At 39.1% G+C, this 25,272-nt stretch overlaps 2 protein-coding genes across 4 annotated transcripts in view; both read right to left on the bottom strand.

Moving 5' to 3' along the window:
- Nucleotides 1-21,457, bottom strand: part of itga8 (integrin, alpha 8) — a 52,856-nt gene extending 31,399 nt beyond the window's left edge. The window contains exons 1-12 of the mRNA XM_028012584.1: nt 21,055-21,457; nt 20,709-20,839; nt 18,234-18,334; nt 18,030-18,153; nt 14,974-15,035; nt 14,518-14,563; nt 12,042-12,167; nt 11,864-11,908; nt 8,503-8,546; nt 4,715-4,771; nt 4,548-4,600; nt 4,248-4,453 (exon numbers count right to left, since the gene is read on the bottom strand). Coding sequence (XP_027868385.1) covers nt 4,248-4,453; nt 4,548-4,600; nt 4,715-4,771; nt 8,503-8,546; nt 11,864-11,908; nt 12,042-12,167; nt 14,518-14,563; nt 14,974-15,035; nt 18,030-18,153; nt 18,234-18,334; nt 20,709-20,839; nt 21,055-21,275 — 1,216 coding nt within the window. The 5' untranslated portion in view covers nt 21,276-21,457. The remainder of the gene's footprint in view (nt 1-4,247; nt 4,454-4,547; nt 4,601-4,714; nt 4,772-8,502; nt 8,547-11,863; nt 11,909-12,041; nt 12,168-14,517; nt 14,564-14,973; nt 15,036-18,029; nt 18,154-18,233; nt 18,335-20,708; nt 20,840-21,054) is intronic.
- Nucleotides 21,458-24,222: 2,765 nt separating this feature from the next.
- mindy3 (MINDY lysine 48 deubiquitinase 3) overlaps nt 24,223-25,272 on the bottom strand; it is a 35,372-nt gene continuing 34,322 nt past the window's right edge. For all 3 annotated transcript variants that reach the window (XM_028012859.1, XM_028012861.1, XM_028012860.1), the window contains one exon: nt 24,223-25,149. In XM_028012859.1, the coding sequence (XP_027868660.1) occupies nt 25,000-25,149 (150 nt within the window). In that variant the 3' untranslated portion in view covers nt 24,223-24,999. The remainder of the gene's footprint in view (nt 25,150-25,272) is intronic.

Below are 25,272 nucleotides of genomic sequence, written 5' to 3'. Positions count from 1 at the left end.
CAAACTGCAATCCAACCTGGTGATTTATTAATGCATCTTCACCTTCAAAAACCACAGCTTTACTTTCACAGCATGCTTTGGGTCAGGCTGAACTGTGAAGCAACCGCCAGTCAAATGTTCTGTATTTGGCTCAATCTGAGCTCACTTCAAGCTGTAAACTGCAGAGTTCAACCTACCGTTCCACATGAAATCGTTAAAAAGCAATAGTGACCCCATGCCATGGAAAGCCAAGCATGCTATGTGGCACAAAGCCTACACATGTTCTACAGATGATGTTGCTTCAGTTCACGTTCTGATTCCAGAGATCTGCATACTTTTGCCTTTCCATAACACAGGCACAGACTGATCTTATTTTCTTGTCTAGAGAATGCTGCTGCTGAAATGGATGGGCTTTTTATCAAACAAATACTGGAATCTACATTCTTGAAACATCTATAATATGTTTACCTTGAAGATATGATGATCTTTCTGTCTTTGGCTGTAGACCTCAGTGGATTATTTTTCATTTTTGAGCTCAGGAGTATGTTTTATTTGCCTCAAACTTTATCACTTTGCTTTTTGACCCAAAGTGGTCTGTACCGGTTTGGTGAATGTTTCCTACCTGCTTTGACAACAGATAAGTTAAAGTACTTTTCTGTAATTTACTCACGGTCTTCTGTAAGAAAATATAATTACAATGCTGTCAAAATGACTGCAAAATGACCGGGCATTTGCTGTCACTGCTCCTAATTGACGGAACAACTTACCTTTCAACGTTAGATCTGACCATAGTCTTGAACACTTCAAATCAACCCTTAAAACTCATTTTTATTCTTTGGCATTTATACAAGGCCTGACATTGTAATCTTTTTGTCTTGTCTATTTTCATTCTAGTTCTAGTCAGTTTGTTTCAATTCTTATATGTTTTTATCTGTGGCTTTTTTAAATTGCAAAAAAACTAACTTTTTACATGAAATTCAATAACTTTCTGTTCAGAATTAATAAAAAAAAAACCTAGAAATATAAACTGGTACACTGTCATGTACTCTACGTCTAAGAATGTGGGCAATAACATGTTTTGGCTACAGGCTATAAATGAAAGTGTTGGTACAAAATGGATGTATGAATCAGAGAAATTTACCTGGAGTCACATATTTAACTTGCACTGGGACATGCTTTTATCAGCCCTAAATCTTTAAATTTACTAGCCAATAACAAAAATAATGCAGAAATATTCAACACTTCAGATAAAGCAGGTTTGCTTTGAACATAAATTTGAGCCCACAATATAGGAGGCCTGCATATTGAAGAAAGATAAATTCTTTATCTAACCTGGACTTGAAAGTCAAAGTAAAGATGACAGTCTGTTCTTTAAGTCTAGAGTATTTACATCACTGTTATATTACTGTGATGTTATCTAAAATAAGGAAAATGAAATACTGTCCAAATGTTGATTGTTGAAAAAGCACCTGTTTGCATTTGTTTTTGCAAAAAATGCATTTTTTAGGATACAAGCAGATTTTGGGATATATTCTTTAACTTGTTAATGTCCATTCCTTTGCACTGTCCTACATCAGCACTATAACTGTCCAAAATCCCTCTAGACATCCTGTTTGTCTCTGGACCCCCTCTCTCGTAGCCTAAACAACTGGTTCCACATGAAGCAGATTGTGGGGTAGAGAGAGGATAAATGCAACCATGTGTGTATGCAAGTGTATAAATGAACCTATGTGTGTTCATGTGTTCTGAGTCTGTATGTCTGTGTGAGCCATTGTGCACATAATTGAATAGCTGTACAAAAATAATAAGCTCCTTTTAAAAAAAAAAGTCTTCAAATAATGTGAAAGTCACTCATTGGTATTGCTCAACAGCGTCCCACACAATGCAGACAATCCAGCAGAACACCCACTGCGATCACTGAAACCAAAACTATAGGAGACTCTTACTCCCAGACTGAAACAAGCTGATATACTGAACCCAATGGTGACAGGAAAAGCTGGTGTTGTCGGATGGAAATTATAAACAAGCGGAGCCACATGGCAAATTACATTAGCTAAATTGTAAGGGCTTACCAGCTGACACTTGGGGAAAAATATCGTAAATATGACGGAGAACGGGTATGGTTCTGTTTTTGAGAAGAATTTTGGGGTTGCTGTGGGAGACGGGGGGAGATCAGAGTCATTTCATGAAGAATGTCTGTGATTATGTTAAAATCAGAGGGCAGGTTTAATGGTGCCTTGCAAAAGTACACATGACCCTTTGAACTTTCGTCACATTTTGTCTTATTGCAATCATAAGATTCAATGTATTTTATTGTGATCTTGTGTGATAGACCAACATAAAGTGGAAAAAAGTATACATAGTTGTCTCAAAAGTTTTACAAATAAATTCGGAAAAGAGATCCATGTTTTATAGAGTCACCTTTAGTAGCATTCAAAGCAGCAAGTCTTTTGGAGTATGTCTGTGGTGCACAACTAGAGCATTACGTTTCTGGCCATTATTTCCAGAACCGCTTAAGGTCAGTTAGATTGGATGAAGTTAGTGAACCGCAATTTTACTTCAGTCTTGCTATACATTATCTGTTAGATTTAGGTCTAGACTTTGATTAGGCCATTGTAACATATGAATAGGCTATGCTCTACACCGTGCCACTTCAGCTGCTTAGTATTAAATGTCCAACCAAACTCCTGCCACAGTCTCAAGTATTTTCACTGTAAATGGTACAATTGAGCACATATTCATACAGGAAGCTAGAATCAAATTCTCAACTAATAGATTTTCTCCCAGTATTGCCCTATACTTAACTACATCCATCATCTGTGACCAGCTTCCCCATCCTTGCTTAAGAAAAGCATCCCTTACAGCATGTTGCTGCTACTTTTATGTTTCAAAGTAGGATGGTCTGTTCAGAAGAATAGTTCATTTTCCTCCACAGAGAGCACTTTACATGTATTTCAAAGCATTAAATTTTGGTCTTATCTGACTAGAGAACATTTTGCCACATGTTTTGCTGTGTCCTTCACATGACTTTTTATGTCTCTTTCAACAATGGCCATCTTTTTGACCAGATAAAATGTCCACTTGTTAAGAAAGTCTTTGAGTCTTTCACCTGAGCTGCAGATCTCTTAAGTTGTGCCACTTTCTATCTCTTTGAGTTGAACAGTCTCTGTGAGATGTCCAAAGCTTGAAACATTGTTTTATAACTTTACCCTGCTCTTTACCTCTCAATATCTTCATTCCTGACTTTTCTGCTGTGTTCCTTGGTCTTCATGGTGCTGTTTGTTCACTAATGTTCTCTAACAAACCTCTGATGCTGTTACAGAATATCTGGATTTATACAGAATTTAAGTTGCGGACTGACAAAATCCAGACAAACCCTGTTGAAATTGTAAGGTGGTAAAATCTGAAAATGAATGCTTTTTTGAAAAACCACTGTACAGTACACGAACACAGTAGTGTAACAATAGCAATCAGAAATCCTAAATCACCAATCTGCCAGGTTGACTCCAAAATCCTGAACTATAAAATCCTGCACATATCTGAACTATTTTCCAGAAATCCTCATAGTGTCCCAGACTGACAGACAGCAAATGTGATTTATGTTTGTAGCAAGGAAAAGTGTCAGTATTGATCCCTTGGTTATTGATCTGCTGGTTAATGGGATTTAAAGGAACAGTGTGCACTTTAACACATGCCGCCCATGAGTAAATTAAAAATAAATCAGTAGGACTGATGTCATATAAGGGCCAGATGTGGATCCCTTCATTCATCTTTAATGGCACAATCCACAGGTCTTAGCATTTGGGCTCCAGGCTTTGTGCGTGTCAGTCATTGTCTAATTAACGTGAGAATAAAACAAACACTTCCATGAGGAATGAACTCTGGGCTGCAGTACAAAAAAATCCCAGATGATTCTATCTCAGGCCACATCTGGTGAGGTAAAAATAGCCCCCAATACACACAACATATGTGCCTTAAACGCAGTCGTCACGATGAAGCAAGGTTCACACACGCAAAACCTTTCGTCGCCGCACTTCCTGATTGGCTGAAAGGATTTAAGGATCCTGACAGGATTTCCTCAGTCAGAGAACTAACAGGCAGACAGTCACAAGATCACAGAAAAAAACCTGGTGCTCATTATAAAGACTGCCGTAAAACGTAAACCGCACATAGAGATGCGTAGCAGCAGCACATGAAAAGTATTTAAAGGATTCCTTTTTTTAATTTCTCTAAGTTTTTCATCATCAGAAAGCATATTTTCTGCATACCATTATATCCATCCTGGTTGACATCTCCCAGCGGTGCTATTGCGGTCCCAAAACGTCCAAAAGTGTAGGTGCCACTGAGAACAATGGGTTCAGAGAACATGAGCGGAGCCAGCTGCAGGTACAGATACACCCTTCCCACCTCTCTGGGTTTGCTCTCCATCTCCCTCTCCATGTAGAGGGGTGCTCCAACCAGGATATCGTCTGTGCTAGGTGGACATACAATAAATGCTTTCAAGAACAGAGGCAAGGATGGCGGTGAAATTACCTTTGTTTCAAATGACAAGGGAATTCTCTGCTTACTCGTCGCCGTTCAAGTCAGTGACGGCCACCGAGTAGCCAAAGTAGGACGCCATCTGAAAGACAGACAAGGAAACAAATATTTAGTTTTTAACCAAAAACCTATAATTATTCAATCTTAGGACAAGAATAACAGGTTCTTGGGTCTGGGGATATGATGATGATCCCACCTGTTCCCCTGTGAAGTTCTGGATGAAGGTGAGATTAGTGGAGTTGATCATTGCCACCTGAAACAAACAGACATAACAGGGAGAATCTGTGATACTTGCATGGGATCAGATATTGCTGCAAAGCTAATGACTTGATGCAGCCAACTGCCCACTGGGAGAAAGACGAGGAATTGCTGCAGAATCAATGATTGCAACTTTTTATAAATTGGCACTGTAAAATGTATTTGACTGCATTGTATTATATCTATAGTGGGATGTATGTGATTGAATTTAAATCTGTGTGTATAATGTTTTGGATTTATATTAGAGCTGCACAATATTAGGAAAATATATCATTTCAATGCAGCAACTGACCATTTTGATGACAATATTTATAATTAATACATATTTCCCTGAGGTTTTTTTTCTGTACCATAACATAATGTCTCTTCCAAACTTGGTGAGTTTCAGTATCTTTAGTCATAAACATACATAAAGTGTGAAAAACAAGCACAGCTTGAGGCTGTCCAAATAGGAACATAATAGCCACCATACATTGTATTCAAACAGGACTGTGTGGTTGTGATATTGCTAACACTGATGAAGACTGCCATTGCATTTATTGTGCAGCTCTAATTGACCTGTTGTATATTTCTGTTTATGAACTGGACCAGTTTTCTTATAAATGGTCAGCAAGAGATATTTGCAGTGAATTGATGTTATATAAAACAATGACTTGACTCATAAAAACACCAGACTTTACCACTGTTGCCCCTCAGGATCAAACATGCAAACCACATGACAGACATTAATTCAAGAAAAGCAATAAAAGAGCTTCTATAAAACTGAAAGTTTCTTCTCCCTGCTCTCCCTCTCTTTGTGCAACACACCCCCTCCTTGCCCCCATGTCTCTCTACTACCCCCATCCTAACCCCAGTTTCAGGGAAAGACAGAAAGGGGAGGCTAAGAATTCCTTCATAAGAACTAAAATAACAACCACATGGAGACAGCCAGAGGCTATGCACACATACAGACACACACATGTGCAGGAGGATGCATGTTAATTCAATCACTGATCTCCCAGAAATGATCTAAAGAAGGGTAGACTTACGGAAATTTACGGACAGATGATCGTGTGTAAACACAAACACTGGATCAATAGCTTGAAAATGAACTTTCCTTTGGTCTCAATTGTTGGATTGGTCACAGAGGAAACCTGATCAGGCCTGACAGCCGTTCCAGAGCCAAGCCTCTAACATGGCTTACCTGCTCACACACAGCCGCCTCTGCTGAGACGCTCAGAGAGAAATGTTTGTACTGGGCAGATTCTTCTGGCATTCTGTTTGTGGTGAGGCCTGTGGTTACACTGCAGGTTAAGGGGCTGTGAGTGTGTGTGTAGAACAAGGTTAGGAGGGTTAGGTGGGGTCAGTGCCCTCTAAATAAAGCGGAAGCTCTATGTCATTAAGGAGGATTGACACAGTTAGCCCTCGGGACATGTTCCCATAAGAAAACAAATGTTGTAAACTGAAGATGCACAAACAAAACTGGTGTAGCCATTTAACACATAGTAACACTCAGGACTACATTCATTTGGACAAACATCATTTCGGGGGAATACATTGATATAAAAATAACTATGTGACAACTTAAAGTATTTTAATGTTTTTAACAAAATGTGTCCAAACTGTCAGTAATTTGTGCCAACCTCTGGAGAGCCAAATGTAGTCAATTTTTAAGAAGCCCTTGCCATATTTCTACTAAGTTAAATCACAATAAATTTGAATATCATTAAACAAGTAATTTATTTCAGTAATTCAGTTTAAAAACCCCAAAAGATTAATTTGAGAGACAGTCAGTTATTTTAAGCATTTATGTTTGCAACTTTGGGAATATCAGATAACGAAAACCCAAAAATTCAGTTTCTCATTAATTAAGAATGTTACAATGTTAAAGTTGACCAATAAAAAAGTATTTTTGGGAATTAAAAGTTTTCTGTTATGGTTATGTTAGTGTCCAGAGAGAAATAGTGAGAAAAGTTGTCTGGCAGACAATTGCTGATGCCCTCTACAAGAAGGTTAACTACAAGCTTTTGGCAGAGTCTTGTGTCCAAGCATAGTAATGGAAAGTTGAGTGGAAGGAAAAGGTGTGAAGGGAAAATGTACTAATGCAGGTTGAAAGGACTGTCAAGCACAGTCCTTTCAAAAGACTTCAGGAGAAGCACAAAGCATGGACTACAGCTGGAGCCAGACCTCCAAGGGCCACCACACATAGATGTACCCAGGTCATGTGCCACAACTGCTCTAGTACTTCTGATAGGCGACTCCTGGACAAGAAATAGCAGGAAAGTTTTACCTGAACGATTAAGAAAATGACTCTACTGTTGCTCTGTGGTCCAAAGTCCTCCTTTCTGTTGAAAGTAAAGTTTGTATTTCATTTGGAAATCAAGATCCCCAGCTTTGGTGGAATTGTGGAGAAGCACAGAATACAAGCTGTTTGAGGTCCAAGGATAATATGAGAGTCATGTCATCTGCTGGTGTTGGTGCATTGGGTTTTTAAGTTCAAAGTCAACACAGCTAACAATAGAGATACTGATTTCAGTTTCCAGCAGGACTTGGCACACTGCTCACCGTACCAATAGAAAAGTGATGGTATCACTGTGCTTGACTGGTCAGCAAGCCTGAACTAAACCCTCAAAGATAATCTATAGGGTATTTTCCAGAAAGATCAGAAATACCATCGCCAGCAGTATAGATGAACTGAAAGTTGCCATTAAAACAACTGGGGAGTCTTTAAGATCATTCAACTGAACCACTGGATAATCTCATCCACGCTCCGCTCCATCAATGCAGGAATTCATGGAAAGAAGCAGCCTTGACCTAGACTGCAGGGACAAACTATCCAGTAGGTATTCATGTTTCAAAAAAAACATTTTTCATTAGTTTTATGTAATAATGGAATTTTCTAAGATACCAAATATCGTTATCCGTGAGCCATAAATGACAAAATGAACAGAAATAAAACATTTAAATATATCACTGTGTGTAATAAATCTATAAATACGAGTTCCAATTTTAATTGCTTTGTTCTCTTTAGATGAATCTACATTATTGCTATGGAGACCATAAATGTACCATGAAATATAATAGAAGACCAAACATTGCATTAAAGTTATTATTTGTATACACTGGACATTATTTGTGCATTATTTATTGTGCCCTCTGCAATGGGGATATAAAATGAAACGTCATTCTAATGAATACTAATGAAAATATTTTTTTCTCTTCCCTCAGGTTAGAGGCAGGGTAAAAGAACCCTGGGAAGGATTCTTTTACCCTTAAAGGGAAAGAACACAGGCCTTTTTTGTCCCAACAAGACAATGACTTATGACAAAATGTCAGAAAAATCCATTATTAAAACAAATGGAAAATTCACTTTATGAGTAACAAGTCCCCTAAAGCAGGAAGAGAAAACTGAAAATAGCTGAATGATTTTTAACATTTGCATATATTTTCTTCAATTAAAAAAAAAAAAATCATATCAAATAACATATCTGGGGCTACAATATAAATAAACAAATTAAAACTCAATCGTATGAATACAATTTCAAACAAATTATTGCCTGCAAATATGAAACTGTATGTATTCATATGGGTTCTGAATAACTACTAATGCACAATATCAATACGTTTGAGTGTTTTATTTGGGTGTAAAATGACAGTTTGACATTTGTGAACTGTGAATAATCTGATTTAAATAACATTTTACTAACTGAATTCTTTGGCACAATGCATTCTGCTGTCCATACTTACATATCCAAAGTTTTGTGCTCCTCTTGGGACTCCAGTGATAAGTTCTAGGGAAATAAAAATATATTTAAATTTGTGTGAAAATGATGCACAGACATGAAAACATCCTGATAAAAGGTTATCTGTGAGGCCACCACCCTCCCATCCGTCCCACAGCCAAACCCCACCGATCGGGCACTCAGACTCTTCTCTAACGGAGATTGATGAGTGCAGCGCTCTGAACTTATGAGGATGATCAGAGGGTCCCACCCAAAGAGAGCAGATAGAACCCCAATTTCCTGCCTTGTGTGTCTGAACCCAGCAGACTCGACCGCCAGACTAATTCCCCGCTCCATCTTTGCTCTGAGCTCCCAGTTACAACCAGCTCTGACAGTGGTTTAAAGAACACGACCACAAGGAGCTTTGTACCACAACACAGTGCATCAGTGAGCATGTGTTGCCTCTTTAGACTCACTTTAAGACTCCGTGACATGTGTTGTGCTTGAGGGTGTTCAGAGGCTTTGCAGGGTTGGTATGGGGGCATGCAAATGCTGAGCTGTCCCGCAGAGTTTCCACTGAATGCTGATTGGTAAAGATGGCTGAGAAAATGGGGAGTCTCTTAAATTTTTGACAGACTGTGTGGTGACGCTCTTTGAAGAGAAAGCTATAAATTGTGTGAAAAATATCATGACTGTGGTGTTCTGTCTGTTTTGTCTTTAATAAAACAGAGCTGCTTTTGTGATGAAATTCCTTGTGCTTTTTATTTGGACTGCAGAAAAAAAAAAAAATTAACTTTAGAACTTTAAATTGAAACCAAAATGGTTGAAAGAAGAAAAACAAAACAGCTTGCACATTCCTATGTACAGAGCTTTGAAAAAAATATTTATATCCCAGGAACTTTCTCACATTTTGTCACTTTGCAACCATAGACTTCAATGCACAGGAAAAAAAATGCCATAACTCAATATGTGCAAGAAGAACTATAAAATTTTCAAAGGTTTTGCAAATGAAAGACTAAAATATATCATGTTTGTATTCACTCCTCTCCACTCCGAAACCCTGAAATAAAATCCTGTCCAATCAGCCTACATAGAAGTCACCTAATTGTCTTATTAATCTAAATATAATTATAGCTATTCTGCGAATGTTAGTGAGGCTTTGTTAGTGAACAAACAGCACCAACAAACTCAGCATGGGGATAAAGTTGCAGTGAGGCTTAATGCAGGTTTAAGTGATGAAACAAAATCCCAAAATCTAAATATCCCACAGAAAAATGCTCTGCCAATCATCTAAAATATAAACAGTTAAGTACAACTGCAAACCTACTGTCCATTTAAACCTGACAGCTTTAAAGGTAACTCTGAAGAAGCAGCAGAGATCTATAGCTCAGGTGAAAGAATCTGGTGAAACACAGAGTCCATCACCCTGAACAGACCATCCCTACAGTAAAATGTGGAATTGCCAGAATCATGCTGAGAAATTGCTTTACTTCAGCAGGGAGAGGAAAGCTGGTCATAAATTGCACAAAGAAGGTTGAGCAGAACACTGCCAAAAACAAACCTGTAACAGGCCTTCTACCACAAAAACCTCTTAGAAGCTGCAAACGTGTAATTTCAAGATGTACAAAACTAGTAGACACGTACCCCAAATGACTAATTGCAGGGAAAGGTTGCTTCTACATTGTATTTACTCAGAAGGTCAAAGTACAAACGTACCTCCCACTTTTTTGTTTGTAAAAAAAATATTTTCACCATCTGTCTCTCTTCTTCCACTTTACAGTTGCCTACTTCATATAAAATCTAAATAAATAGCATTTAAATTTGTGATTGCAGAGTGACAGCGTAAAACGCTTAAAGGAATCTGAACACTTTTGCAAGGCTGTGCAAAACCTTTTTACCTTTTAGATTCCTAAGAAGTTCAAACTCAGAATTAGATTTAAAAATAAATATATTCTTTGTTCTTTAAGCTGTAAGATACTAAACATCTACCTTAAATATTGGTACATCTGTGTAACATTTTATCAACATACAAATTTTAGGTTAAAAAAAACCTATTTGCTCTCCTAGAAACAACTTCTAGGAATTGCCAACATACAGTCAATGTTTGCGTACTAGTTGGAGCCAAACAAAGACAGGAAAACATGTAACTTCTTTGGAATAATGTCAGCTCGGAGCCAGATAATGTTTGTTTTTAAGCAAACAGTACCAAACAATAGATTTTCCAGGCTGAAACTCCCACCTAAAAAGCCATGCGTCTCTTCCTGGAGAACTCCTCTGATTGTGTCTTTGAGCACAGAAACGGGACCTCTCTTTTTTGTTGTTTTTGTGTGTGCCTGTATCTCTTTGCATCCCATATTTCATCACCTCCAGACGAAAGCCAGGATCAGCTCTTGACCTGAAAAGGTTTGTGAAGTCTGCCAGCAATCATCTTAACCAGTCAGAATGGTGGACAGGAAATCCCTTTATCAGGGGTTCCTAAAGACTTGTCCCTCCTGGGTCATGACCTAGATGGTTTGAGACAGCCCTTGTTACTGCTTCTGACACAAGACAGCATTGTCCACTCCTTATCCATCACTGTATTAACCATTTTATTGTGTAAAATCTTCTCTCACTCATCTACTAAATTAATGGCATTTCCTATTTGAATTTTTTATGTTTTTAAATCGACAAACTTTGTGACATTCACTTGTAGTCATGTTGTGAAACTTTTGCAAATAGAGTCTTCTTTTTTAAAATTTCACTAAACTGAAGCTTACAGAGAGAGAGGGATCTTTTCAATTTTGCACAATCACTCTAGAACATCATGAGTTATGGCTCATTGCTTATATTCTATTCCATTTAGCTCATCCCACATGATTTCTCCAGGATTTAGGCCCAGATCTTGGAAGAAGGTTCATTTATCCTATCGAAGAAGACATTGAAGACTGATTTTTTGTTTATTCATAGATTTTACCTAACATTTAAAAGCATTTATGATGCCATGGACTCAAACAAGGACTCAATGTGGACTCAAAAGTGGTCCACATTTCATTTGCTGTATTTAATAGTATGAGATACTTTTCCACTTTATTTCAAGGCAAACCCACAAGGAGTGTTAGTTATCCAATTCTCAGCCTAAGTCCAGTTTACCAGTGGTTACAGCTAAAGTCCCAGAAGAACTTTAGCTGTAAAGTTAATAAACATAATCCATAAACATGGATTATGTTTGTGAATGTAGGACAGAAAAAGGTTTTTACTGCCATGCATGTCGAACAACCCATTGACAGATATATAGAGTCTACCTGCTGTTATGCTCACTTACTAATAATTCCTAGAAATTCTGATCAATGTCAACAATGTTTTTTTTTCATTGAGTTTTCTCTGCAGTTGGTTGTAAGTCTGCTCACCTTGTTCTGAGTCTCCTGTAAACTCGCCCACTGCCACAGAGTAACCTGAAGAGATACACAGTGATGGAGATCATTTTTAAAAATAATGGTTTCGGTATATGATCTTGTTCATTCTTGATAATTAGGCTGGTTATCATTAAGCTTATGATTCATGCATGAGTGCATTCCTGAGTGTTACCAAGGTAACTGTCGTCATTTGTGTCTTCAGCAGCTCCGGTTTGTTTCTCTCCTGGAACTCGTCTCAGGACTGCCTTTAAAGAGTAGCCATTCAGTATTTCTGCTATCCCCGCTGTCATCACCTGACCTGCACTCACACACACATAAACACACACAAACTTGTTGGAGAAAAAACAAACAGAAAGAAGAGAGTCCTTGAGACATCTGCTCTTGGACAGTGCTTTTAACCACATGGGAGCTGAGTAGGGGAGCCCCGCTGCTAAAGTTTGGCTCAGCTGCCCGCTCCATGTGAACCATTCCTAGAGTAAAAGTAACACATTCCTGGTAAAGCAAGAGCAGAAACCCCGAAATAAAATAAAAATTACAAATCCTCCACTTCTCTCTGCAGAGAGGATTATAAATGATAGGTGGGCACTCAAACAACACCCTTCCTCTGCTGTTCAACAAGAGGTTAAACAAACAAATGATTTTATCTGTGGTCGTCCTCTACCTTCCATAAATCCTCCTTTATGTGTGAGCGAACTGTCGGGAAGGAAAATGTGCCCTCTTAACCCCCTCACCCGTTCCTCTCCCACCATGCTTTGAGTTTATCTCTCAAGCCAACACGTCCAGTCAATATTAAACCTCCCTCAGATTAATGAGACAAACTGTTAACACAGATGCATGAGTCACTGCTGCTGATTTGAGATGTTCTTCACACCTGGCGATAACAAGGTTGTATATAAGTCTTATTTTATGATGAATCAGGCCGAAGGCTAAAGATAATCAGTGTATATTAGAGGCCATAAAAATCCAGGCTGAGTGCTTTTATAAACATTTGTAGGAAGTGTTTTAACAGGAGGCAGCCTGCCTTACTACGCTGCAGACAGAGAGGGAACCATCCATTAAGCTTTTTATGTTGCGTGTGTAATACGGGGCTTGTATGTTGGACCATTCATTATTTAACATCTGGCAGCAGCAACAGTATTAATACTACAGCGCATGTCAGAAGTTTACATATACTCACCATCTGCAAAAATACTTCATTGATTTGGAGATTTTGATCATGCATTTCAATATTTTATTTATCAGGAAGGACATAAATAGAAATATACTTACACCTATCACAATATATCTGCTTTTTAAAGGATAGATACTAGAGCATGTAGTCTGAATTAACCAAATCATATCAGTTTAGTTTAATGGTAAAATACAAAAGGGGGTTTAATAATTTTCACAATGCACAAATTAAAACTACTACTAAATTTATAAGGTGTACATTCTATACTTCTATTTAAATCTATGTACCAAAATAACAACACATGCTGTTGATATCATGATTACAGCTGAATTAAGCAGAACAAATAACTTTTGTGTTTGCTGTGATTCCCTAAAACAGTGACAGTTTTACTCATACCATGATGTTACACTTTTTGGTAAATTTCTCAAAACAATATATTAATTTCTTATTATGTTGCAGTTTTGAGCTCCGAGGGAAAAAATAACACAGATAAAATTGTAAAGAGCTTATAATCAAGTTCTTATATTCCAATTCCATCTTATTTGTATTAATACCTGTCCAATACCGGGAAGAGAGAGAAAGTACTGTGACCTGCTGCTGTTATAGAATTTTGTGTAAAATCTCCAGTTCATTTAACAACAATCAGAGAGAAAAAATCTATTATTAATATCATCTGATAGAAAAAAAAATGCCCAAATTTGGTATCAGTAAGTGAGTTTTCACAACACTGTAAATCAAGCTAGAAAACTAAGTCTGGTACATTTCTAGCTCAAAAGAATTAGCAGTAAGTTTTGGGATTTGATAACAAAGAACACAGAAAGGAGTGTGTGCAAGTGATCAATAACAGTCTCCATGTTCCTAAGAAACAGGTGCACATCTTTTCTATTTCTGGCTGCCATACACATTCCTAAACACCTTCAAACACCTGGAGCTGGAGGAGTACAGACACACTCCAACAACTTCTCTGTCACACTCCAGCTACACCTATTAAGACACTTTATCCCTCTGCTTTAGTCAACCATGCATGTCTTTTTTTCTGTCTGACTATCTGAACACTCCCTTCTCATCTTTCTCTCTGAAGAACCATGTATCTGTCACAACCACAGTAAAGCTCATTTCTAACTACTCTCTCTCCTCACCGTGCACTCTCCTATTTTATTCCCCTTTCTCTGAAGCTTTCCCTAACCACCCTGTGTTATATCTCCGAGCAGAGGGGCAGCTCCTCCACACTCCATTTCACCCCCGATCAGCTCATTACAGCACCTAAACACCCACTTCCTGTTCGACTGCAGCCAGAGAGAGGCATTAAGCAAACGAGCAAGGGAGGAAAAAGCGGGAAAAAAGGCGGCAGAGAGAGAAACTATTTCAACCTTTTAAAGAAAAGATTCAGCAAGTGCATCAGTGTGCATATTTGGGCTTCGCTGCTAGGTCTCATACTGCTCATTCGCTATCATTTCAACACTGCTGCTTTAGTTACCTTGCCAATAAAAGCTTCCAGGTCCTCCTAGTACAAGCCTTCCCTCCTGCAATGATAAAAAATTTGTCAGTTTGCCATAGTTTATGAAGTAATCTGAACATGTTTGTGCAAACAGAAGAGTTACACTGTTTGGCTTTGTCATGGAGGCTATAGCTGTGTGTGTGTGCACACATGTTTTCTGCTGTCATGCCTGTTGACATCCTGCAGAGAATGACAGCTTCCTGTACAGGAGGGTAGAGTTGGATCATGAGGCAGAGGTCAAGGTTCACACTGATTTTACAGTGAAAGAATGTGTGCATGTAAGTGCATGTTAAGAGGCAGTGGGTCACTTTGAGAGGTGGGGCTTCTCCAGGGAAGAGAGCTGCCTCACCGGCCATAAATCTTTGAAGGTCTTCAATTTGATAATCCAGGACATCATACCGATGAAAACTTGTGATACATCCTGCAGGTTTTTACCTTAGTGAAATCCACACTGAAACCAGCCTGGCAGAATCCCTGTCCCTCTGGATCTGGATCATCTGAAAGTAACAGAAAACACATGCAAAATGTATGGAAAACTGTTTTTCACTAAAGATTTTTTTTAAAGGATCTGATTACTTTGCATGAACATCAAATCTAATGCATACCCAGATTTTGGCAACAAGGTCAAGAACTAACAAAATATCTTTTCTTCTGGTTGCAGATGATCAGCTCTTTTTTAGTATAATACCTTGAAAAAGTATTGATGTCCAGCCCCTTTTATTTTTATACCACTAAGTAAAACTGGAGTCACCTAATCAGAAAGTGGAGTTCAATAAATGCCAAAGAATGTCAAAGAATATTAGACAAGTCACATCATCACCACCGTGGTGCATGGTGGTGGCAGAATCATGCTGTAGGGAAGACAGTCAGAGATAATAGGGAATTGGATAAATACAAAGATAAATACATGGATATTCTGGAAGAAGATGTGTTAGAAGCTGAAATCATTTCAATCCGTAGTTGAGAAAGGATTGTCGACACATACCACAAAACACTGGCAGCTGAACAGAAAGGTTCTTCAGAGTATATACTCAAGAGGTTAAATACATAGGACATCATGATTTGATTTTCATTTATAAAACATTTTGAAAACACGCACCTTTGACAATTATGTTACATTGTGGTGGCTTTACAAAACATCCCAACAAAAAAGATTGAGGTTTGTGGTTTTAGGGTGAGGAAAATGTGGAAAGCTCACTGGATATGATGATTTTTTAAAGGGACTTCTCATCTACCAGCTAGTACAACATAATTTACCAAAACCACTGCTAGAATTTTTTACCACTTGTTCTAAATCTTCTGGGAAGCGAGCAAATATTGACATAAAAATGTGAAATAAAATCTGTGTAATTGGTAAATCTGCTGGATGTCCTTGGCTCGAATATTTAGACAGTTTTAGTGTAACACAGGATGTCTCTTCCCAACAATAAGAGAAACTTGAATCTCACATAAAAAAACTAAAACTAATCATCGTTTTTTCTGTTCTAAATGACATAATCTAACTGCACATAAACACACCAAACTTACCGTGTGCATCATAAATTTGTCTTCATTTCCCTGGCAGCCTGAGGTGAAACTTAATGATGCATGACTATACAAGTGCATTTACAGAGTAAACAATAAGTCAGTTACAGCAGAGGTCTGCGAGGCCGCCAAAATATGTTAATATGAAGGAAAAAAAACAGCTGGTGGCAGAAAACGCTGCCTCCAGCACACAATACAGACTCAAGTTGCCCAGTCCTGAAAGCTCTTCAAAATATTCCCCTATGGGAACTGTTGCGTTTACAGCGCAATTATTCATGTCTTGATTAGTCAGCACAGACATAAATAACATAAATTGAAATATTTAACACTGAGCCAGTTACCAAAGAGAGGACGTGTGTATAAAAGCGTGAGCATGATGGAGGGCACACCAAGGGCAAGATTTTATCTGCTGTTTACTTTGTACCACCTGTTAGCCTTCATTTCTTCAGATCATGACATCTTGGCAGTGTGCCGTATTTACTTACAGAATTTAGAAACTCGCATGGAGACGGTGAAAGACACAGAAAAGAGTTGGATGTATGAAAAGAAGACGTGTAGGTAAAAGGTGGGGAGTGTGAGGGGTGCCATAAATCTAACGTACAGTTGTGATGACAGAGGGAAGAGGGCTGAGGAGAGAGAGACTGATTAACTGATGAAGAGATTATTTTTAGGTTTCCATGGGGGCTTATAAAAGATTGGGCTAGGTGATTTGTTATGGGGAAAGAAGAGACAGAAATTGCCCTCTTGTTTCTGTCTAGTCATGCTGATTTGTTTCTGTTTCAAGTATCTCACATGTACCTCATTAAACTTTGAAAAGAATAAATACAATATGTCTTAGCGATGATCTCATGAGAGAAAATAATCACTAGTGTGAGCATTGGCTGGGTACAGGCATTAGGTTATACTCAGGTTTCAAAGGTTATGGTCTCTGGACGGCTAAAAATTACTGCCATGCAGTTCCTGTGTCTTAAAATGTCAAGAAGGTGCTGTTTTCTCCTGCTGTTTGAACCAAAAAGGAGCATGCAACTTCTCCAACCCAACCTACTGATGTGCACTGCTTGTCAGCTGGACGAATAGAGTCTCCTACACTTTTTCCTTGCGCTTTAGAAAAACAAATTTGGTTGTGATGCAAAACACACAGATTGACTGGGATTAACTTTAGAAAGGGCAAGTGGAAAGGTTCTGGGAGTCCTTGTGCCAATTGCAAGATCTGCCTAACCAACCAACTAATATCAGTGTCTACAGTTGTGTGAAGATTATAAAAAAGTTCCCACCAAGCAAAATTGTTCTCTCCATTAGTAAAGATTGCCCCTGAAATTGAAATATAAACTTTCCTGTCCAGGGATTTCCTTCTTATCCTCTTTACTCCTATTTAAAAGCATGTGCAAAATGACTGCAAACTATCTCATCTTGAAGCTGGATGTTCCAACAGGACAATCATCTCAAATCTGGGTAAAGAAGGAACACCGGGCAGCATTAAGCTTCTAGAAAAGTCCTGTTCACCTGCTGGAAATTTGTAGACTGTGGCTAAATGTCAGTCAATGTCAACCAAACAATTCAAATGATCTCTACCATTTCTAATTTGAAGAGTGGTCAAATATTCACCAGGGATTCTGCCAGGACGTTGGTGATGGCCAAGGGAAACCCGTTGTTGCCAAATATCAGTGGGAGATTATGTGTAGATTTAATCTACAATTAAATCATAAGTTTCTGCACGATTTTATGTTTTATTCAGTGGAGTTATTTCTGGTCTAATTCTTCACCACTGTTAAAACTATGGTTGGAATGTCTCTCTAAGTCATAAAATAATAATTCTGATGTCCACTGCAAAATAAGTACAGCAAAAGACAATGTTATCAATTTTTGTGGCGATTTACTTTTTAAAACGAGGTTGAACATAATCTAAACACCTAAAAGCACAAGATGAAGATGAAGGCTTTTGCAGGTGAAACTGCAGATTTACTTACTGGTTCTGCAGGGTGAGTACTCTGCATAAGCGCTGAAGTTCTGGACAGCAACATAGCAGGTTCCCACGGGGTCCTTCTCCCCATCTCTCTTTACCGTCCGCCAGTGGTAGAGAGGCGCACAGGCCTGCAAAGAGTAAATCTCTGAGTTTCACTTTATCAACACCTGCAAACTTCAAGAGTTACGACGACATCATGTCCACTCACCACCACTTTTCCTTTGTGCGTCCTGACTGATGCTCCAAACCACTGGTGGGACTTAAACTCTAGGGGCTCTCTGGTGCCGTTTACTTTAATCATTCTGTTATCTGGTAGAAGAGATAGATGGGCAGATGGAAGAATGGAAAAGGCATAAACACAAAAAAGGCAACAAAACAGAGATTTCAAAGTGCTTGCTGTAAAAGTGACGTAGTCCCTGGTAATGTGGTCTGTGATCATTTGTCCTTAATGAGCAAGCGTAAACAGCAAACTCCTAAACAGGCCTTTAACACACACAGCAAAACACCATTTGCCCCCCTGAGACTAACACTTGACAGGATATGGTGGCTTTTTTCTGTTAAAGCCTTCTCATAAACAAGTAACACTCAACAAACTGACTCAGACTGAGACAAGATCACAAGGATGACGGTTTAGATTCCACACTGGAAATCTCTATAAAATGTCCTATTTGGTGTATGAGTTTTAGTTGATGAAGATATTTTCCAACACGTTTTTAAAGACCAGCTGGGTCTCATCAGACCCACACAGACCTCTCCTCATTAAGCACTCTGCTTTAGCACATGTGTGCACAGACACATACAGTGATTTACAGGAATACAGTGGTTTCAGACAAGCAGGTGTTTGATTTAGCACTATTAGGCTTTTGTCTTCTTTCATCTTCTATTAGTGAGTTCAAGAAAAGTGCTGATTCACATTGCAAACTTCTTTCTGAACACATAAATTCTTCTTATCATAATTGTCAAGACAAATAATACAAATGATAAAAATATTAATATCAATGCATTTCATTGGGATTCTATGTGATAGACCAACACACAGAGTGATGCATAACTGAAGTAGAAAGAAATGAACATGGTTTCAACTCCAACTCTAAGTTCAGTTTTGGTCTCACCTGACCAATTTTTATTTCAAGTGTAGGATTCTTATAGCTTTCTTTCAAGAAGATGCTTTCTTCTAGCTAATCTTCCATAAAAAAGGAAACATAACGTGTGTAAAGTGTACAACCTGTGAATTGTATTCACAGATTCTTCAATAAGGATCTCTGCAGCGTCTCGCTGATAGAGATAGGCTCCAGCACCCCTCCTGACCCTACAAGGAACAAGAGTGTAAGAATATGGATTGTTGGATGGACAGATCTCTGCAGCTCCTCCAGAGTTACCAGGAGCTTGGGGTATTGATTTTTTAACTGTGTCCATCTCGAAACATGTCCAAGTCTTCATCCCCAACTACTACTTTTCCACTTTTGGCATACTATGAATGCAGTTTCATATTCTCTCTAACTTAACACCAGCATAACAACCCACAGTTTCACTTTCCATCCGCCTGAAGTTTATCTCCTTAAAAGTCAAAGATTTAAATACTGCCTTCTGTCCAACATGCTGTGTAGTTTTGCATCTTTTCTTGAATTCGTAAAACATGTGATTTCTCCTTAAAAAGAAGAAACCACTGCTTTTATCATTCAGTTTAATCTGCAGCTCTTCTTGTGATCTCAAAAACCACGAAGGAGAGGGACAGACTGATGGAGAATCAGAGCGGGACAAGGGGTGTGGAAAGGACACAGGCGTACATTTTCAAGATCTAATAAAAAGCAGACCTCACCCAATCTCCCGGTCTTTCGACTGGGAACCAAATTCCCATGTGCTTACAGTTTAACCCCCCTCCCTATCACACCCCCTATTCTTTCCCTCTAGTTCACGAACACACACTTTACTAGTCAGTGTGTCAGAGACATAGATTGGACACTGATGATAATATATTGGATAGCAGTACGAACACGATGCAGCAGACTTGTGGGGTGATTTGTTTTTCATTGCCAGGAGAAATTCATGAGATCCACATATTTTATGTCCTTTTCTAAATGCAGCAACACATGTGATCACTCATGAAGACTAGAAGCAAGCAATCAAAATATTAAAATGGACCAACCTGATGAGCAGGCCAAATACAAAAGAGGGAATATTCATCCCCCAGTTTATGAAATGTTTTAAAGCTAAGAACCCCCATCAGTTTCAGAGAAAAAACACACCAATCAACACTGTGCACTTTGGAGGGCTTTTGAATTGTACTAAATATTAAATAAAGAATAGAGACATTTGTGTTGAATCAAAAGTGAGCAATTGCTTTATTTTCTGATTGATTAAAAACTATAGTCTCTATTCAAAAACCAAATCCCCCCTTTTTTAATCTTTTATATTAAAATAGTAAAAAATCTAAACCGATCAAAATTTCTGAGAAGTTCAGACCTCAGAGAAAGTTGTAGTCAGTATTGGTCAAGAAAAGACTCATTGGTGGATTTCTAATGAACATGTCTGTCACGACCTGATAGACATGTCTATCCAGTCCCTCCAAATTCTTTTGAACAGTCGCAGTCCCGAGAAAACAGAATTATTCAAAATCTGTCAGTGTTTTTCCTGTTGTGATCCGAAAGAAATAAAAAGTTTGAAAATGCATCAGGTGACTCACTGGAATTATCAAAGGGAATCTGTGTGCAGCTATCGGGCTGTCCTGGCCAGGGACAGTAATAGACGGCTCCAGCCTCCACGATGCCCGGTTGGGAGGTGTTCGCTTTAGGAGCCCCCACCAGCACACTAATCCTGGTGGGTACAAGGGGGGAGGAGGAGAAGGGGACAAGGCATATAGAAGACAGAAACAGCTAATTGATAATTTAACATGATCAGTATAGGGGAATAATACAAACACCATCCACCTCACATTTTGCAATTTAACCATTTTATAATGAATAATTGGAGAAAACAAAAATCGAAAACAAACTTTTAAGGAATATATTGGAGCTTATTTGGTCACTCACGTGTTCCTCTCAGTGTTTGCTTGATAGAAGTCAACAGAATATCCGAAATAACTCCCGTCGGGTCCGCTGTAAACCGTGGGATGCTCTGCGTAAAGGTTAAAACTCCAAACGCGGTTTGGCGCCGGCCACAGCACAGAGAGCACCCCCAGCATAAACATCCCGGCGGAGGAGGCACAATCCCACACACGCTCCATCCTGAAGGAGAGCAGGCTGCGCGGCATTCCCCAGAAAAGGAGGAGAAATATAGAGGGCTCCCTATGTGCAGGTGAGGGAGAAGTTTACACGTTTGTCCAGAATGTGAAGATCACGCTGCTGCACTCCGTCTGATCTGCTTCTTGACACCCGTAAACCACCAGATCTAGCCAGAGCCTCCGCTACACAAGACTGCACCGCCGGGCTCCCACCCTCTGCACAAAACGTAACCCCCCCCTCCAACACACACACACCCCAACGCCCGCACACACACCAGGCACAAACCACATCCAAGCGCGCAAAGGGAGGTTGGCGCGTCACCGCTCATTTTACAGCACAGCTAATTTATAAACCCCATCCCGAAGTAATTTATTATATTAAAGTAACATTTATGTAACAAACCAGTTCACAAATGCCTGGCGCGCGCAAATAGTGGACGCGCACGCGCGTAATTAGTGAATTAAAACACCTTTCAGTTCTCCTTTTTAACAAGCCATTCATACCCCTAAAACAGGACCGCGTTTCCTTCCGTTGAGAATAATCTCTTGTAATTATGTCGCTAATTATTAGGTCGGCTCACAGCAGAAATCTCTCAAGTTATAGGATGTGGACGTTTTAAAGTAGTCTGGTGTGCCCCCACCACACCTCCGCATCACCGTTTCAGTCATCACCAGGCGATTTTACCCTCCCTCAGACCGCTGAGGTAACAAACTTTCTTCATGTTGGAAATAATATCCTCCAGTGAAAAGCCGTCTAGAGGTGACAGGCCACACCAGACTGGCTCTGTATATTTAGTTTTGCACACTTAGGAGCATTTGTCTTGTAAAATCTTTGGTATGTTGAGGAGAAACTGTTGCACCCTCTTTATAAACGCAGGAGTTGCTAATTCACATTAGGGGCCCAAGGTTGCATGGGGCCTTGAGCAGAATTTGATTTTGGAGCCCGCCTCTAGTTAAGCCTGCAACTACTAAGGCAACTAAACACCGTTTAAGTTATCTAAGCATGATTATTTTTAATTCTGCATGTACAAAACCCGTTTTATAATTATCCAGTTAGCCAATAAAGAATTAGACTATGGGACTGACTTTCATCCCAACCACCAACTAACTGTTCCAGTGTGTGCTGAACCTGAGGACATCAGCACAATGACATAATCTGCAAAATGTCAGGATGTGGCCCTGAAGTTATGAAATCATACACCCAGCGCTCCTTGATCTAACCTTTAAACATTAACATTTTCCAAACTGGTGACCAATAAAATAGACACCAACCACCTTATCACCTTGCAAGTATTAAGAGTGCAAACACATTCATGGATAAAAGTTTGCCTTGGTTTTTGTGAATTCAAATTCCCTTTAGTCACCCAGGGGACCATCGTTAAGTTCAAGGTCTGCCTATACCTCGAGTCAGCCCAGGTTTAAGTAATAAATTAACACCTTAAAGAAAATAAAAATCAGGAAAGTGTGGCCAGGATAGAAGGCAAATTCTTACCTGCCAAGTGGAGACCTTCATGTGACCCAAAATGTTTCACACCAATCCATTCATTCTGTCCTCCATTTTTTAAATTTAACATAGGCTTGGTTTATCTCCTTTAGAGCAGTAAAGAGGGTGTCAGACTAAAGAGAGAGAACAAGGAACAGAAGAGGGTCTGGTCTATCTCAGGTGTTTCTTTGAAAATCTAAATGAACAGAGAGGAGAAAAAGAACTGCACAACATGAACAGTTGGATCAGCTGCAGACGTTTTTCCCCCTGTGACCATTAGAGAAATAAAAGGGAGATGAGGATGATCAAATGTGAAAACAGTGCAATGGTTTTGCTTTAAGGCAACCATGACGCAATGCTATTTATCAGGTGTCTAAGTGTAGAAGTGTGTTGGTGCAGACTTTAACATCTGTCTTCAAATCTAGCAGAATCCCCCATTACAGCATTACCAGGACTACACACTCGTTGTTCAGGCTACATCCTGCCAGTGTGCTCTGATCAGAGATTTACTGCAGGTCACTCTGGATTGATTACAGCACAGCAACAGTAGTGGTTTATTTATTTCACACCAAGCCCTTACTCCTTTTCCCTCTCTATAAACTCATTGAATTGCATTTTTTCTTTATTAAAACACATGCGGGCTAGATTACTACACTAATGTTTATGGACAGAGTGGGAGAACAGTTCTCCACAAATTAATAAGTTAAGTTTAATTAAACTAATCTGCAACCTACAATCGTTGAAAATGCAAATTATGCCTGTATTTCATACTAGCCAACAGTTTGGCATTGTGTTTGAAGTAGAAGTGTAGAGTTTGATTTGTCTTTTTTATGGAAGTTTTGGTGCTCGATAAACACAATCTTCTGTCTGAATGGGATTACTTTCTGTTTACAGAGAACCACTTAAGTCGCCATTAGTGTCTGGCGGATTTATTAAGATACTGATTTAGATTCTCTCTGGGACACACAACATAGGTTTGTGGTGATTTACTACCAAAGCTACAAAAAGGAGCTTAGACATTTGAAACCAGAGGTCATCTCCTGTTGGGTCATGACAAATTTATACAGGGTTCCTTGATGTTTTTTCATGTTAAAAATTCATACTTCTCCATCCTCCTATCTCTGCAACCTGCAAACACCACAGAAATGAAGAAACAGTATATTTGGACAGATGGATTGATAGTACGAAAGGTCATAAAGGTCATGGATATAGAATAGTCAACAGAATGAATGGATGGACAAACAGAAGGATGATGGACAAATGAAACAGATCGATCTACAAATGGCTGAAGAACAAATAGATTGATGATAGGTAAGCAATTGGAGAAATAATTGACAAAATTGAAGGATGGATGGTTGATAAGATGGATGGATAAATAAATGGACAGATGACGGTCAAACAAATGGAAGAAAATATGATGGACAAATGGATGGCCAGGTATCTAGGAGGTAGTTGTTTAACATGTAAAAGCTTAAACAAAAGCAGCACACAGCATTTGAACAAAAGAAACAAACAGTGTTTATTCCAGAACCTTTGAGCGTGATAATAAATACAAGCACTTAACCACCATCCTACAATGCATAAAGCTCCCACAGAGCACCTAAACCAATTTGAACTTGGTTAAAATGCAGAAAACTTCCAGTTAGGATCTCTCTTTCGGGGTTGGTCCCTTTAATGCTGTAAACTCCAAGCAGTGGAAGTGGCTGTTGGCGGGCGTGTGAGTTTGTGTTCTCATTAGAGGAAGCTTTGGTAAGTTTGAACAGTTCTGTAGCTCTGGTGTAAGATTAGGGTTTCACAGTCGACTGGCTCTACATGTGGTTCAGTGTGACATTTAACAACACGCTTGCTGAACCAAATTCGGCTTTCTAAACAGTGTTTACATGTCTGCTGCTAAACTGTAACAGAAGTTATCAGCACAGCACAGTGCTGTAACGGAAATCATTTTTTTCTTTTCAAGATGATTTCATCACAAGCATCCTGTGTCTTAAATACAATCAATGGTGACTGCAAAGCAGAGTTTGCATTTATGTGGAATGTGTGAATGTAGATGTAAGAAATGGATCTCAGGCTTGAGTGCTTTTTCCATTAACATGTTTGTCCCCTGTGTGCATTGGGTTTCTTTTGTTGTTATAGGTCTCTGTTGCATGTGCGTAAGTCTCTGAGGTCTGCTGACCTTCTGTGGTCAGTGTGCACAGGGGAAGCTGAGGAGGGCCATGTGGCGGGGGCAGCAGTGGTCCGACCACATGCAAAGACACACCAAATGTTTCAGTGCTAGTTCATTGACGGTGAGAGGTTGGTGGCCCACAGCAGCTCAATGTAGGGCCACTTGGTCTGCAGGCAGCGCTTCACTGGTGTGTCGTCGGTCCGGACCATCGGGTCTTCGAAACCAAGCACCAAGGCTGTCCCCTCCACATATTCAACCTAGAAGAAAGTGTCAGGGGTGTTCAGTAGCAGAATCAAAAATATGCTCAACATTTTTTTTTTCTGTTTTTAGATAACTTTAATCTATTGATGCTGAGTTTTCTATGTCAAAATGTAAGTGAG

This window comes from Xiphophorus couchianus, chromosome 3 (genome assembly GCF_001444195.1).
Source record: "Xiphophorus couchianus chromosome 3, X_couchianus-1.0, whole genome shotgun sequence".
Taxonomy (NCBI): domain Eukaryota; kingdom Metazoa; phylum Chordata; class Actinopteri; order Cyprinodontiformes; family Poeciliidae; genus Xiphophorus; species Xiphophorus couchianus.
The sequence above is the reverse complement of the archived record's forward strand: the minus strand, read 5'-3'. Positions and strand labels throughout refer to the sequence as shown.